This window comes from Lepisosteus oculatus, chromosome 14 (genome assembly GCF_040954835.1).
Source record: "Lepisosteus oculatus isolate fLepOcu1 chromosome 14, fLepOcu1.hap2, whole genome shotgun sequence".
Classification (NCBI taxonomy): Eukaryota; Metazoa; Chordata; class Actinopteri; order Semionotiformes; family Lepisosteidae; genus Lepisosteus; species Lepisosteus oculatus.
The window spans coordinates 43,512,199-43,526,037 of NC_090709.1; the positions used below are offsets into that span (position 1 = coordinate 43,512,199).

Genomic DNA, 13,839 nt, shown 5'->3' on the forward strand with positions numbered 1-13,839 from the left:
AGCGCGCCTCCTGACCATCCTGAGACTCAGCCCGGACAACCACGGAACGGCCAGTGTGCCAGAACTTTCCTTTGTTCTAAGAGTCTAGAGCGGAGGTTGCAAGAGAGTAACCAGAGGATCCACCCAAGGTTAGCACCAGCAGCAGGCCTCGTGAACAGGTCGGAACTGTGGACAGCTGAATCACTATTCAGAACTAGCTCTTCATCAGGAACGAACCGGTCCTCTTCCTGACTTGCTGGGACCCACAGTCCAACACTAACTAGCCGGTCAGTGAGCATCTGCAGTGCACCGTCGCAAGCCGCACAGCACAGCCTGGCACCGAGCCAGAGAGCGCGGATTGGACAGCAACAGCCTGCAACTGTTTCTTTGTGCCCACAGGAGCTCTGAATCCCCAGAGATTGGATGAGTATTCAACTTCAATGCATTACTGCTTGAGAATTCAATTGTTATCCCAACCAGTTGATATCAATTTAATTCCTAAGAGTTATATACTTGTTTTGAGTATCTAATGTAGAAGTTATAACCAAGTTCATTTATGAAACAGTCTTAATGAATGATATACTGAACGTATGTCCTCTTGATATATGTAACTCTTTGTAACTGACTGAATATATACCTTTTGTATTCCGATAACCCTCTCGGTAAGATCTGTTAGTTTTACATGCATATTCTATGTATTAATAAATGTATCCTCGTGTATTAGTACCTGTGTGTGTGCGTTGTTTGAGTTATGTCGCATGGTTGGATTCTAAAGCCATCAAAAGAATCAATTTTGTGATTTACTGCTACAATTAATAATTGTCACAGTAAATGCCCAAACCCTACAGAACTGGTGCCTTCAGAGAGCCACTACCATTACATTTTGGCTATGGCAACATTACATTCTCTTCGGATCTCCTGGATTTTGAACTACCTTTCGACCACGATCTCGCCTGACGTTTTGGATTGTACGCCTGTTTTGATATCTACCTGGTCCTGCGTCTGCATACGATCTGCATACCTATTCGTGGGGGATTCCTTACAGATCCTTGTCTAAATTTATGCTATTCCAAAACCACATTTCTCTGCAGTGTAAAGTAAGCATCTAAGGCAGCTACAGTCTGTTCATATGTACCTTTTTCTCCACAGAGGTTGGCGAAAATCCACTGCACAGGATTACAGTGCAGTAAGGTAGCATGATTCACGGCATCTGGAGCTCCTATAGATCCACTGGCTATTTAAAAAAATCTGTACGCCTCCATCCATATCTTGTATTCCGTATTCAAATCCGGAGCTCAAGGTTCAGTGGAAGCAGTGGAGAAAGCTGGGCATGAGCAAGGTTCTTGGCGTGGCTGCCTTATCTTCCATGGCGCAGCTAAACCAACAGTCCGAAAATTCAAAAGTGTGGTTCCACCAGCAAGAGAACTAGAATCTGCAGTGTTCTGCTTGCTTTGAGTTCGTCAAGCACTCGTTTCTCGTCGCCATAAATGTTGTGTATCTTAATAAAGAACCATTCTCATATTCTTTTGACTGTTTTATTAACTACACAAATCACACCCTTATGCAATATTCCCACTTTCCACTCTCTCTTTCTGTTGTCTTATGATGTTTACTCATTATATTTCACAGAAGATGTTCATCATGAGACTCAATACATTCCTGTGTTTTCTTCGTGCGTGGACGAGTGAATATTTGAGGTGCAAATGTCAAAAATCAAAATCCTCTGTTATTAATGTCGCTTTTTTTCATAGTTTCTTGAAACTTAAGGATTAAAATTAAGGTAAACATGCCAAAATACCAAAATACATCTGTACAGTGCTAACCTTATAATAGTAACTTAGTAATGCTTGTCAAGTTCTTGAACAAATCTGAATATAAAGAGGGTTAAGGACAATGTTTATATCAAAATCCCAGAAGTGCCTCTCTTGGTAGGTTTGATCCACCTACCTTTCGGTTAACACTCAAACATACTAACTGATTACGCCTTAGAGACTCATGCATGTGACAACCAGAATTGAATTTCATCTTCCTCAATGTGTATGAATTTTTGTGATTGTCCAAAATGTCACATTCAACACAACCAGACAGGAAGAAAGGCACCAGTGGGATTCAAACCCAGAACCTTCTGTTTAGTAGATGGGTGCTGTAACCAACTAAGCCAAGGCACCAGAAGAGCCTTCTCCTTATACAGCCCCTTGGACACACCGCTCTGAGATGAAAAAAAAATACCAGCACGATGCTCATGAGAGGAAAAAAAGTGAAAGCACTTGAACATGTCGGCGTAGTGGCAAATCTATGCCTTGTAAACAGAAGGTCACGGGTTTGACCTCAGTCAGGTTTACATAAGTGTTACAATTATTTGCATCTCCCAAACAAAAACAAAAGACTCACACAAGCACTGTTAGCAAGTAGTAAACGCGCAATTCTGAATTTCAGGTTTACTTAAGTATTACAATTATAAGAAATGGAGTGTTAATCGCCAATTAAGTCTTCCTATGAATTTAGTTTTAATGTGCATTACAGAAACTAACTCCTGGAGAGGAACCAAAATGCAATCCCAGAAAAAACAGGCAACAGTGGACAAAAGCAAAACCACTGAAGCACATAAAGACTCTGAAATTGAAGAAGACGCATCTGAAACTGATGCAAACTAAATTGAGGATGATCTGGGATGATTGCAACTGTATAGCATTAGGGAGGATGATAGAAGAATAATTTGGATTATACCAGCAGTGTCTGGAGTAAAACTAGAAATGGAGCTAGACACAAGGTCAGCCCTTTTGAAACTTACACTGATGAGACTGTGCCGGCTCTTGGGAAATTAAAGGAAATGTAGCCTCCAATTGAAAAACACGTAAGCCAGACCTTTATTTGCTGGAAAAGAGGTGTCTGTATCGTCAGGTCATGAGCGGTTGAAAAAAAGTCCCCTCAATGGGAGCTCCATCAGGGCACTAAATCTAGGCTCTTCCAGTAACAAACCCACCAAAAAGAGAATTTCACAGTTATTGCCTGATGCAAAACATGGAAATAAGGAAGGCATTGCAATCTTGAAGGGAATTAACACAAAAGCTACAGTTAATGAGATGGATCGCGACACCCTGTACCATATGTTATTTGTCTTAAGGTGGAGTCACAATTACAACATTTAGAGGAAATGGGAATCTTGTCTAAATCTGAATGGAATGAGAAAATCCAACAGTCCCAGTTCTGAACTGAGGAAAGGCTGGTGATGTGCACATTTGTAGAGATTTTAAAGTTACTATAAACCCTGTACTCCTCAGTGTTCATTACCCTTTACCTTGTGTAGAAGGCAATTTTGTAACGTTAGCAGGAGGTGAGCATTTCTCCAAGACTGACTCGGCCCAGGGATATCTTCAAATGGAAACTGAAGAATCATCAAAGCAATGTTTGACAATTAATACTAGCAAAGGCCTGTTTCAATACAATCACCTAGTTTCTGGGGCTCAAGCTCTATGGCAGAGGGTGATGGAACAAGCCCTGCAGGGAACTCCAGGTACACAGCGTTATCTGGACGACATTATTGTGAAGGATGGAGAACATTTAAAAAAAAATAGATAGAACACTTACCAGGCTCAGAGACAAGACTAATATCTAAATATGCCAAGTGTGAATTTCCATAAAGAGAAATCTCACGTGATTAACAATGATGGCCTTCAAGAGGCACAGGAAGAAGTGAAAGTAGTGTTGAGAGCACCACAACTACAAAATGTTTCACAACTATGTTGTTTTATTAAACTCATTGGTTTGAAATCTGTTTTAGTAAACACTACTTTGATTAAAAAACTCTTTTATTTTTAGATTTTGAGAACCAAAGGGGGTACAGGCTGCAATAAAACTGCAGTATAGCAGATAAGAACCACTGATATAAAAATGTGTTCTGGCATTTGAATGTTTTTTTCTGGGACAGTGTACTCATGATATATATGATACAGAATTCCTTCATTTGAGAGTTGACCAAATGGGTGAATGACCTCAGCCATGCACTTATTAATTAAAAGGTGAATGTACGTGAAGTTTCAGAAGAATGCACTGCTGATACATCATGCATAAGCAGGTGTGTTTAATTGCATTACAAGGTTAGATGACACATATGTAGCTGATGAGTTCTCATTCTGCAACACAATCAAACTGAACTTTGACAAAGAAATGAAACGGGAAACTCACGTTTAAATATGAGAGTCCATTAAGAACATACAGTGAACCTCAAAAACTGCAATGTATTGATGTCTAGTTATAGGGATTTTCAACTTGAACTTGATGAAGATGAAGATGAAGAGCTTTCTGTGAAGCTAAAGCAACATTAAGAATCTAAAAAGAAAACCTCAATCAGAGCTGAACAGACAAGAAAAAGTGCAGCTGTGGAGCTCAGTCACTCCAGAGAACGTAAATTGTCTGAACTGGAAGAGCTACCATTCATCTGCCCCTGCCAAACGTAACACTACACAACAGGAGGAAAATAACAGGCTAAGAAATTCAACAGTAAAAACATACCCTGAATACATATACACCTGAGTTTGAACTTATTATGCTTGAAGCAGGGGTGAAATCCACATTTCTGTTGTGAAAGTACTCAGGTTTGAAGAGCGAAACTCATATTGATAATGTTTCTAAGCAAAAAGGTAAACAATGTTATATAAAAACATAGTTTCACTACCGTGAAAATAAATTTAATGGCTGGATATAGAGAATGTTGGAGCTTACATGCACAAGTGTATCACTTGTATTTTTTTAAATGTGTTGTTTATGATGATGTAAGTTTAACTTGAGGGTGTTGTAAATGTAAAACCCGTAAAGACACCCAATCTGTGACTTCTGCTATGAGGTTAAACACCTCAGATATTCATTTATTTCATGAATCTAGCCATGGTGCAATAGATTAGAAAAAAAACAAGTATTTGAAGTTTCAAATTCATAAATCATTGTACAACTCTAAACTTCTGTGTACCATCTTATCATGTGTTTCTCTCCTCTGTGAATAAGCTGGTGTGTTTTTAAACTGCGTTGCAGACTAAAACTTTTCCCACACTGACTGCAGCTGAATGGTTTCTCTCCTGTATGACTAAGCTGGTGGGTTTTTAAATGGTTTTTCTGAGTAAACGTTTTCCCACACCGACTGCAGCTGAATGGTTTCTCTCCTGTATGACTAAGCTGGTGGGTTTTTAAATGGTTTTTCTGAGTAAACTTTTTCCCACACTGACTGCAGTTAAATGGTTTCTCACCTGTGTGAATGAGTTGGTGTTTTTGTAAACTGCTTGCCCTATTAAAACTCTTCCCACAATGGCGGCAGGTGAATGGTTTCTCTCCTGTGTGAATTCGTAAGTGGGTTTTTAAATGACTTGCCCGATTAAATCTTTTCCCACACTGACTGCAGGTTAATGGTTTCTCACCAGTATGAGTGCGCTGGTGACTTTTTAATTTACTTGGTTGCCTAAAACATTGTTGTCGTTTGTGCTGAACAGACATTTTCACCACTTTATCTGAACAAGGTTTGGGATGAGTCTTCCTAAGTTTCTGGGCTTTAGTCTGCTGCACTGACAATCTCTGCATGTTTGCAGAAGAAGGGATCATTCTTATCAAGTCCTGTGGGCCTCCCTGTTGTTCCTCTCTTTCCTCTCGGTCCTGATCCCCCTCTGTGTGCTGTAACTCAGTGCTGTTCTCTTCGCCAGATATATCAGTCTGCTGCTCTGCAGGTTGAATCAGCTGGGACCCACTTTCCTGCTCCCTTAGACTGAAAACATTAAATTCCTTCTCTCCCTCTTCCCTGCACCCTTGTACAGAGACCAACTCTAGTTCTTTTATATGCTTTGCAATATTCTTAGTGTTCAGATTACACTTCTCTACAAAGTCCTTTGATACTAAGGGATTATCCGATTGTTTAAACCACTTCTGCAATGACAGTCTCTCCACCTTAACGGAACAAGGCCTTATTATCATCAAGCCCTGTTGGAGTTGTTGTTGTTCCTCCCTATAATGACTCTCCATTGTGTGCTGTGACTCAGTACTGTTCTCTTCACCAGGTATATCAGTCTGCTGCTCTGCAGGGTCAATCAACTGGGGCTCAACGTTCTGCTCTGTGAGATTAAACCCATCCAGGTCATTCAGCTCCTCCTCTTTGAGCCTCTGTATAGACAGAGATTCTAGAGCATTGAAATTTATTGTAATAGTATTATTGTCCAGAATATTAACTTTCCCTGTAAAATCATCAAATACTAAGAACCCAGCTGTCTCACTCTCAGGCTCTGTTTTAATCACAGGCACAGAGTCCAGATCCTCAACACTCTGTCTGCTCTCTGTGTGCTGCTCATTAGGTGTCTCTGTCCCTTCTGCAGTAGTGAGACCTGTATCCTGCATCAGACTGGAGCCCCACTCCTCCTTACTGTGCTGCTCTTCAAGAGGAGCACTTTCCCCAGCATCAGGGAGAGCACTGGCCTCTGAGCCTATAACACAGGACAAGATGACAAGACCTTTAGCATGAGCTTGGAGAAGTGATGAAAATGAAGTCATTCCAATACAAAAAAAAATCTTAAAATTTAAATATGAGATAGCAAAGACATTCTGTAGTATCTGCATATAAGTAAAGTTGTAAAAACTAAAATAATCATGAATTATGTAGTGTAATTACATAATTACATCATTTTCACACAAATTCATGTATACCTAGTCAGTGGTGAAAAAAATACAAGTAGTGTAAATACAAATTTAAAAAATGCAGAAAATTTCACAAATTGAACTCACACATCTGAGCTGCTCTTTGGGATCTGGTCACTTGTAATTATGCAGCATTACCATCAATATGACAAGTACGAAGAGGAAAGGCAAGGCAAGAATAGTTCAATTGTATCATTGTTTTTATTATACTTTAAACCAGTTACTTAAGTATTACAATTATGAGAAATGAGGTGTTAATCGGCAATTACATATTCCTATGAATTCAGTCTTAATGTGCATTAAAGAAACGAACTCCTGGAGAGGAACTAAAATAAACATAAAAAGATAGTTTTCTGTATTTTTTTCTTTGCCTGAAATATTTTATGGGTAAGCAGAAAAATTCACCTTAGCCATGTTATCTGCATACACAATAGTATCCCCTAATTCGATATGACACCGGCAAAACCTTCTGAAAAGACATTTAAAGAAAATGTGGTTGCCCTGTGGAATCATTTGAGCTGAAAGCCATTGATCATAGTGGAGAGATTTCCATTTCATAAATGAAACCAGTGAAAGACTGAAAGCATATCAGAATACTTCGCAGCGCTACATAGATCATCAGAACAGTGTCAGTTTGGCTCCGGGCTGTCAAATGCTTTGATGGACAGACTGGTGAGTGGGTTGCTCAGTGAAAACACACAGACTCAGCTGCTCACTGAGCACAATTTAACACTGCGGCACGCTTTAAACATTGTGATTTTGATGGAAATGGCTACCAAAGATGCAAACGAATTGCATCAGAAAATAGTTGCATGTGTTACACATAAGATTTTTGTTAAAAAATACTGGAAAGGGCAGCCTTGTTTTCATGGTGGCAAATCCTCACATGACCCCACTGACTGGGGTCACATGTTGGTTTAGAGAAAAAGACTGTGGAAACTGCCACAAACGTGGCTACATTAAGAATGTGTAGAGCAGCGAAAATGAAATCCCAGAAAAACAGGCAACAGTGTTGGAAAAAAGCAAAACCACTAAAGCACATACTCTGAAATTGAACAAGGTGCATCACATACTGATACAAACTCAATTGGGGATGATCTGGGATGATTGCAACTGTATAGCATTAGGGAGGATGATAGGAGAATGATTTGGATAATACCAGAAGTGTCTGGAGTAAAACTAGAAATGGAGCTAGACACAACTTTCACTGGTGAGACTGTGCCGACTCTTGGGAAATTAAAGGAAATGTAGCCTCCAATGTAAAAACACGTAAGCCAGACCTTTATTTGCTGGAAAAGAGGTGTCTGTATTGTCAGGTCATGAGTGGTTGAAAAAAAGTCCCCTCGATGGGAGCTCCATCAGGGCACTAAATCTAGGCTCTTCCAGTAACAAACCCACCAAAAAGAGAATTTCACAGTTGTTGCCTAATGCAAAACTTGGAATTAAGTAAGTCAATGTAACCTTGAAGGAAATTAACACAAAAACTGCAGTTAATGAGATGGATCGTGACACCCTGTACCATATGTTATTTGTCTTAAGGTGGAGCCACAATTACAACATTTAGAGGAAATGGGAATCTTGTCTAAATCTGAATGGAATGAAATCCAACAGTCCCAGTTCTGAACTGAGGAAAGGTTGGTGATGTGCACATTTGTAAAGATTTTAAAGTTACTATAAACCCTGTACCTCTCAGTGTTCATTACCCTTTACCTTGTATAGAAGGCAATTTTGTAACGTTAGCAGGAGATGAGCATTTCTCCAAGACTGACTCGGCCTAGAGATATCTTCAAATGGAGACTGAAGAATCATCAAAGCAACGTTTGACAATTAATACTAGCAATACAATCACCTACAGATGCAACCATTCAAAGTGCGCGGTACAGACACGTACCGGAAGTAATTGGCTACGGCGTCGCGCATCGTGACGCAAGATGACGTGGGGTACCGCGGTACATGATTGGTTGACCGACAGGGGCACTCGTGGTCCGTTGGTCTGTCGTAGAAAGATTTACAGTAAACGTCTTTACTCTGCTCATTGTAGATATTGAATTTTACCACTGAAGGGAAATCTTAGTAGCTGAGCATAAAAAGAATAGGAGCATACTGCAACGCGTGTGAAGGCCATAAACGATATTAATTTTGGAACATAAACATACAGTATATGGCTGGTCTCGGTACTTTAAAGAAAACATACACGAAACATGGTTTCATTATGACCAGTATCGGTCTTGAGATATTTTTAACTTGATTTACAGTATTTGAGAGGAATGTCTTGACACTGATACTACGTAAATACTGCTCACGTATATGTTTCTAGGTTTATATTATGCATTTCATACGGTCAAATTACTTTTGAGCAACTGATAAGAAGCACGAAACGGTATGCCCAGGGCGTTTTAGTTTTCGTTTTGTTTTAATGCAGTGCAGTGGATTGATTAGAGATATCAAGTACATACAAGTCATTTTTTAAATGTTGTAGTTCGTCTTGTAAAAATGTTACAAGTACATCATCTGTCAACAATTACACAGGTTCTGTTTTCATATTGCGGATTTTGGTTACGTAATATTATTTTCTAATTTCACGTTGTGAATATCTGATTTGGGCAAACAGAGCCGCAAAGAAGTACATTATGGGTTGTTGCTTTTTTTTGCAGTTTTATCTAGAACAAGCAATGCTTAAACCTTTGTCTGATTCTTGTGAAACTATCCACACGAGAGTTACCTAGGAGTTGACTTCAGTGATGTCACTGATGGGATGTTTCTAAAAATCCATCCACTGTAAAACGTCTTCTCCACTTGTCCTGCATATGTATTCGCTAATGAAGCTGTGTGTTCTGAGCCTGGATCTCTACATTTCTGTATGAACCAGCTTAGAGGGCTAAAGACAGCTTGTGTTTAAATTGAGTGAAAGGTAATTTATGCTTCTAAAGCATTTATTATTGTACTGTGCTGTAAAATTCTTCTGTGCCTAATTACATTATTTTATAGCTTTATCAAATCTGTACATTGTCTGTCGATAATGTTTCTGTAGTGCTTTTTTAGCCCTCAGCATGTGACTGTGCCGGTGGCGCTGTGGGTTAGGTGCCTGACTTCCACGTCACACGGTCTGTGATCAAATCCCATGGAACTATGACTTTATTTTTTAACAAACATTTCTTTGAAAAAATGAAACGTTTCCCTTGGTCAAAGATTAAATAAAACCTCACTCGCACCAAACAAATTTATATTTCTAAATATCACAACATGATCGAATTTAAGTCTTTTTAATAACAATGAATAGTTACCTATGCGTTACAAAATAAACATTTATATTGATTTGAATCGCGTTTTGATTTAAATCGTAAACGCATGTTTAAATATATGTGTTTAAAGGCGATATACTGTATAAAAGCGCTGATTCTTATGGAATGTGTTCCGCCCGGGATTAAAAAAATTCTTATTTTTTTTAAATCGCGTATCTAAGGAAAATTGCAGTATAACTTTATTCATGCACATCATTATACAGTATCTCATTTTGTATTTCTATAAAAAAAATTGTTTGCCCAGCCACTATTGTTGTTATTGTTTTTATCCTGTAAAGCGCTTTGAGGAGCACAGCTTTCTCACCACTTAGATTACTTTTTGACACCATCCTTACACAAAGCAGAAACTGATTGTATTTTCCGATGACATACAAGTGCAAAGATTAAAGATTTTAATCGTCTTTTTTCTGAACCAGGGAAAATCTGATCATGTTTCTCTATAACAATAATAAAAAACTTTATTTTACATATCACCTTTAAAAGTGGCATCTCAAAACAATACAGTAGATGTAAACCACAGATTACAAAGTAAATACCCAGACAAACGCAAACGCGTTTTTAATAAAATGCTTTCATTCATTCAACAGAGAGAGAGCGTAAAACCTGGGTGTAACAGCTGTTCCTTTTTCTGATCACTCGCTCTCTGGATAAACGTCTCGCCTGTCCAGTTCTATCAATTTATTTTAGTCAAAATTTTATATATCACCTTTAAAAGTGGAATCTCAAAGCAAAGTAAATACCCAACACTGATTGTACCCATCTGTCATGCTAATAAAACACCTTGAATTGAATTGAGGGAGAGAGGGGGGGAGGGCGAGCGAGATAACCAGGACGCAAGGCAAATAAGATACACTCCACAGGCATTCACAACAGCAACATATGAAACGTTTGCACATATAGTTAGGTTATTACTTGGTTTTCAAAGTGCAATGAAATACAATATTGTTGTTGTTGCTGTTCTTGTTGTTTTTATCCTGTAAAGTGTTTTGAGAAGCAACCTCTAAAGGCGATATATACTGTAAAAGCGCTGATTCTTATGGAATGTGTTCCGCCGGGGATTCAAAATTTTTTTTATTTGTTTTTTAATCGCGTATCTAAGGAAATCTCAGTATAACTTTGTTCATGAACAAACAGTGGCATGTTACATTATTATTAGTTTTTTTGTTAACAAGGCTCGCCAGCTAATGTGAATCGAAACCTGTCTTTCTAGCTTTTAAAGTCGTGCGATGTGTAAGCCACAATTCAAATAGAGAAAAAAGAGCTGACTGACAAGATTTAAGATGTGGCTGTCAATGTTGGATTAAAAAAAACACATTGCCCGACGTTTGTTGCATTGCTTGAAAAATAACTTTATTTCGAGAGACTGGATGAGTAATTCAAGTGTTTTTTTTAACTTCCTGAAAAACAACTAATAATTTAACTATATGTGCAAACATTTTATATGTCGCAGTTGTGAATGTGGAAATGTGCTGGCTGGACAGGAGGCTCTACTGTACACAGAGAGGGGCGGGAGGAGGGGACAAGCCGATACATACTCTTAGAGTTTGATTAATAGGGAATATAATACAAAAATATAGTACTAAAAATAAGATACACTCTACAGACATTCACAACGGCGACTGTCAGAAGATAGGACACAGCGGCTCAGGCTCCCGCTGAATGGAAAAGGGGCACTTTAATGTTCTGTATGGCTAATACTAAAGCCAATACTAATATTCAATACTTTAATATTCTTTTCTGTATGTTTAACAATAGTGGGTACTGGCCTAATTCGTCCCTGCTCCCGTTGTTAGGTGTTAATGTGTTGTTAAGTGTGAATTTGTACCTGTTTCCCTGAGGTCTGGCTTTTTTTCTGGAAAACCATAACTCTGGTCTTGTCCAGATTGACTGTTGGCGCCCAGGTCTGACAGTGCTGCTCCAGCAGTGCCAGGTTCTGGCGCAGCCTTTGTTCTGTGGGCGACAGCGGGACCAGGTCGTCTGCAAAGAGCAGGAACTCAATTTCCATAATTAATGCAGATCAGTAAATCAAGGGACAAAACAACTATTGCGCCCGGGTCCTCAATGGGCTTTGACGTGCTAATGCGTTGGTTTAACAGTCCGGGTGTGGCAAGCCTCTAATGTTTAACCTTTAACTGTTTTTCCATCTACTGTATTGCTTTGAGATGCCACTTTTAAAGGTGATATGTAAAATAAAGTTTTTTATTATTGTTATAGAGAAACATGATCAGATTTTCCCTGGTTCAGAAAAAAAGATCTAAAGTGCTACACCTAACTTTCTTAATTCGATGTATTTAAAGCAGTGAACTACTGTAGGTGTAATATAACATTCAGAAATACAATCGAGAATAGTTTTGTGGTGTTTGTTTAGATAAAACATTCCTAAAACGTATAACGTAACAAAATTAAAGACGATTAAAATCTGTAATCTTTCCACTTGTACTGTATGTCATCAGAAAGTTTCTGCTTTGTGTAAGGATGGTATCAAAAAGTAATCTTAAGTGGTGAGAAAGCTGTGCTCAATGTATTTAAGGGACTTAAAAGTAAAAGGAGATGCTTCATATTGCTTGACTAATTTTAAAAACTAAGTTATAAATGCAGACGCTCCCTCGGTGCCACGCCGGGTGTAAAGATCAAAATATACATTCGTCCCGGGCAGAGGCCGAAGAGTGCCCGGCTGGGGTGCGCGGGGAAGAGCAGGACAGGAGTGAAAGTGGTCAGGGCGGGGTTTAGGAAGGCGTACAGTCTGGGCAGGTATAGATTACACTTTTCTAAAACGTATTTGAAAAATAAAAACGATTACAATCTAATCCTTCCACGTTTGATCCCAAAATCCCAAGAAATATAAATCTAAACGGATAGAAAGCTATGCTGAAAGTTTATTAAGATACTTAGAAGACAAAGATACTGTATCAATTTATGTTGCATTAGCCTGATTATGATAAAAAAACACATATAATTAAACACGCGTTTGGGATTTAAATCAAAACACGATTTAAATCAATATAAATGTTTATATTGTAACGCATACTGTCCAGCCTCCATTTCTCTATAAAAATTTACTCTATTACACACACACACACAATAGAAGCAGGAAGCAGAAGCAGGGACCGTTGTCAGAAGGGAAGAAGGTAACTATTCATTGTTATCAAAAATGACTTAGAATCGATCATGTTGTGATATTTTGAAATATAAAAGTCAATTGATTGTCCATAATATTGCTATTCTATTTTTTCAAAGAAATGTTTGTTAAAAGAAAAGTCCAGCACCAACTGGATTTGAACACACAACCCATGAGTTGGTAATCGGGCACGTAGACCAGTAAGCTACAAGGGAAGGCGCATGAAGAGAAAGCCGAAACAGCCCTACACAGCCCTGTCGCAGTACACGAATATAATCATATCGTTCTTAAATTCTTTAGATACGCGATTCCATATTATATTAGCAGAAAAGCTTAAAACTACCACTTTTTCACACGCTATTTCACATGCTAGTTAAATACTTCGATGCTTAAAATCGTTAGGGAGAAATGGAATACCGGTGTGTATTTTTCCTTTAAAGTACCGATTCCTGGAATCTGACTGGCTGACACCATTCTGAAGTGGTTCCATAAAATCTGGTATATGGAAAAGAAAGCGTTGATAACAAAGTATGGCTTGGACAGATTCCAAGTGCTTGTACAAATGTGCTTAAGAAATTATACTTTGAGTATACAGCTTGTCCAATGTCACTCATTATTAATACTATTATTAATATCTTCGGTAAAGGCTTTGATGCATAAATATTTCTGATAAAGGTAGGTTGTGTACTTTTGTCCAACTGAGCAATCTTGCTTTCATAAAATATACCAACATGACTGATGATTAACATGCTGTAATACACAGTTCAAAAT

The 13,839-nt window shown here is 38.5% G+C and overlaps 1 protein-coding gene across 1 annotated transcript in view; it reads right to left on the reverse strand.

Moving 5' to 3' along the window:
• Nucleotides 1–13,839, reverse strand: part of LOC138242634 (uncharacterized) — a 51,562-nt gene that overhangs the window by 29,722 nt on the left and 8,001 nt on the right. Inside the window, exon 3 of the mRNA XM_069198184.1 lies at nt 5,429–6,437. Coding sequence (XP_069054285.1) covers nt 5,429–6,437 — 1,009 coding nt within the window. The remainder of the gene's footprint in view (nt 1–5,428; nt 6,438–13,839) is intronic.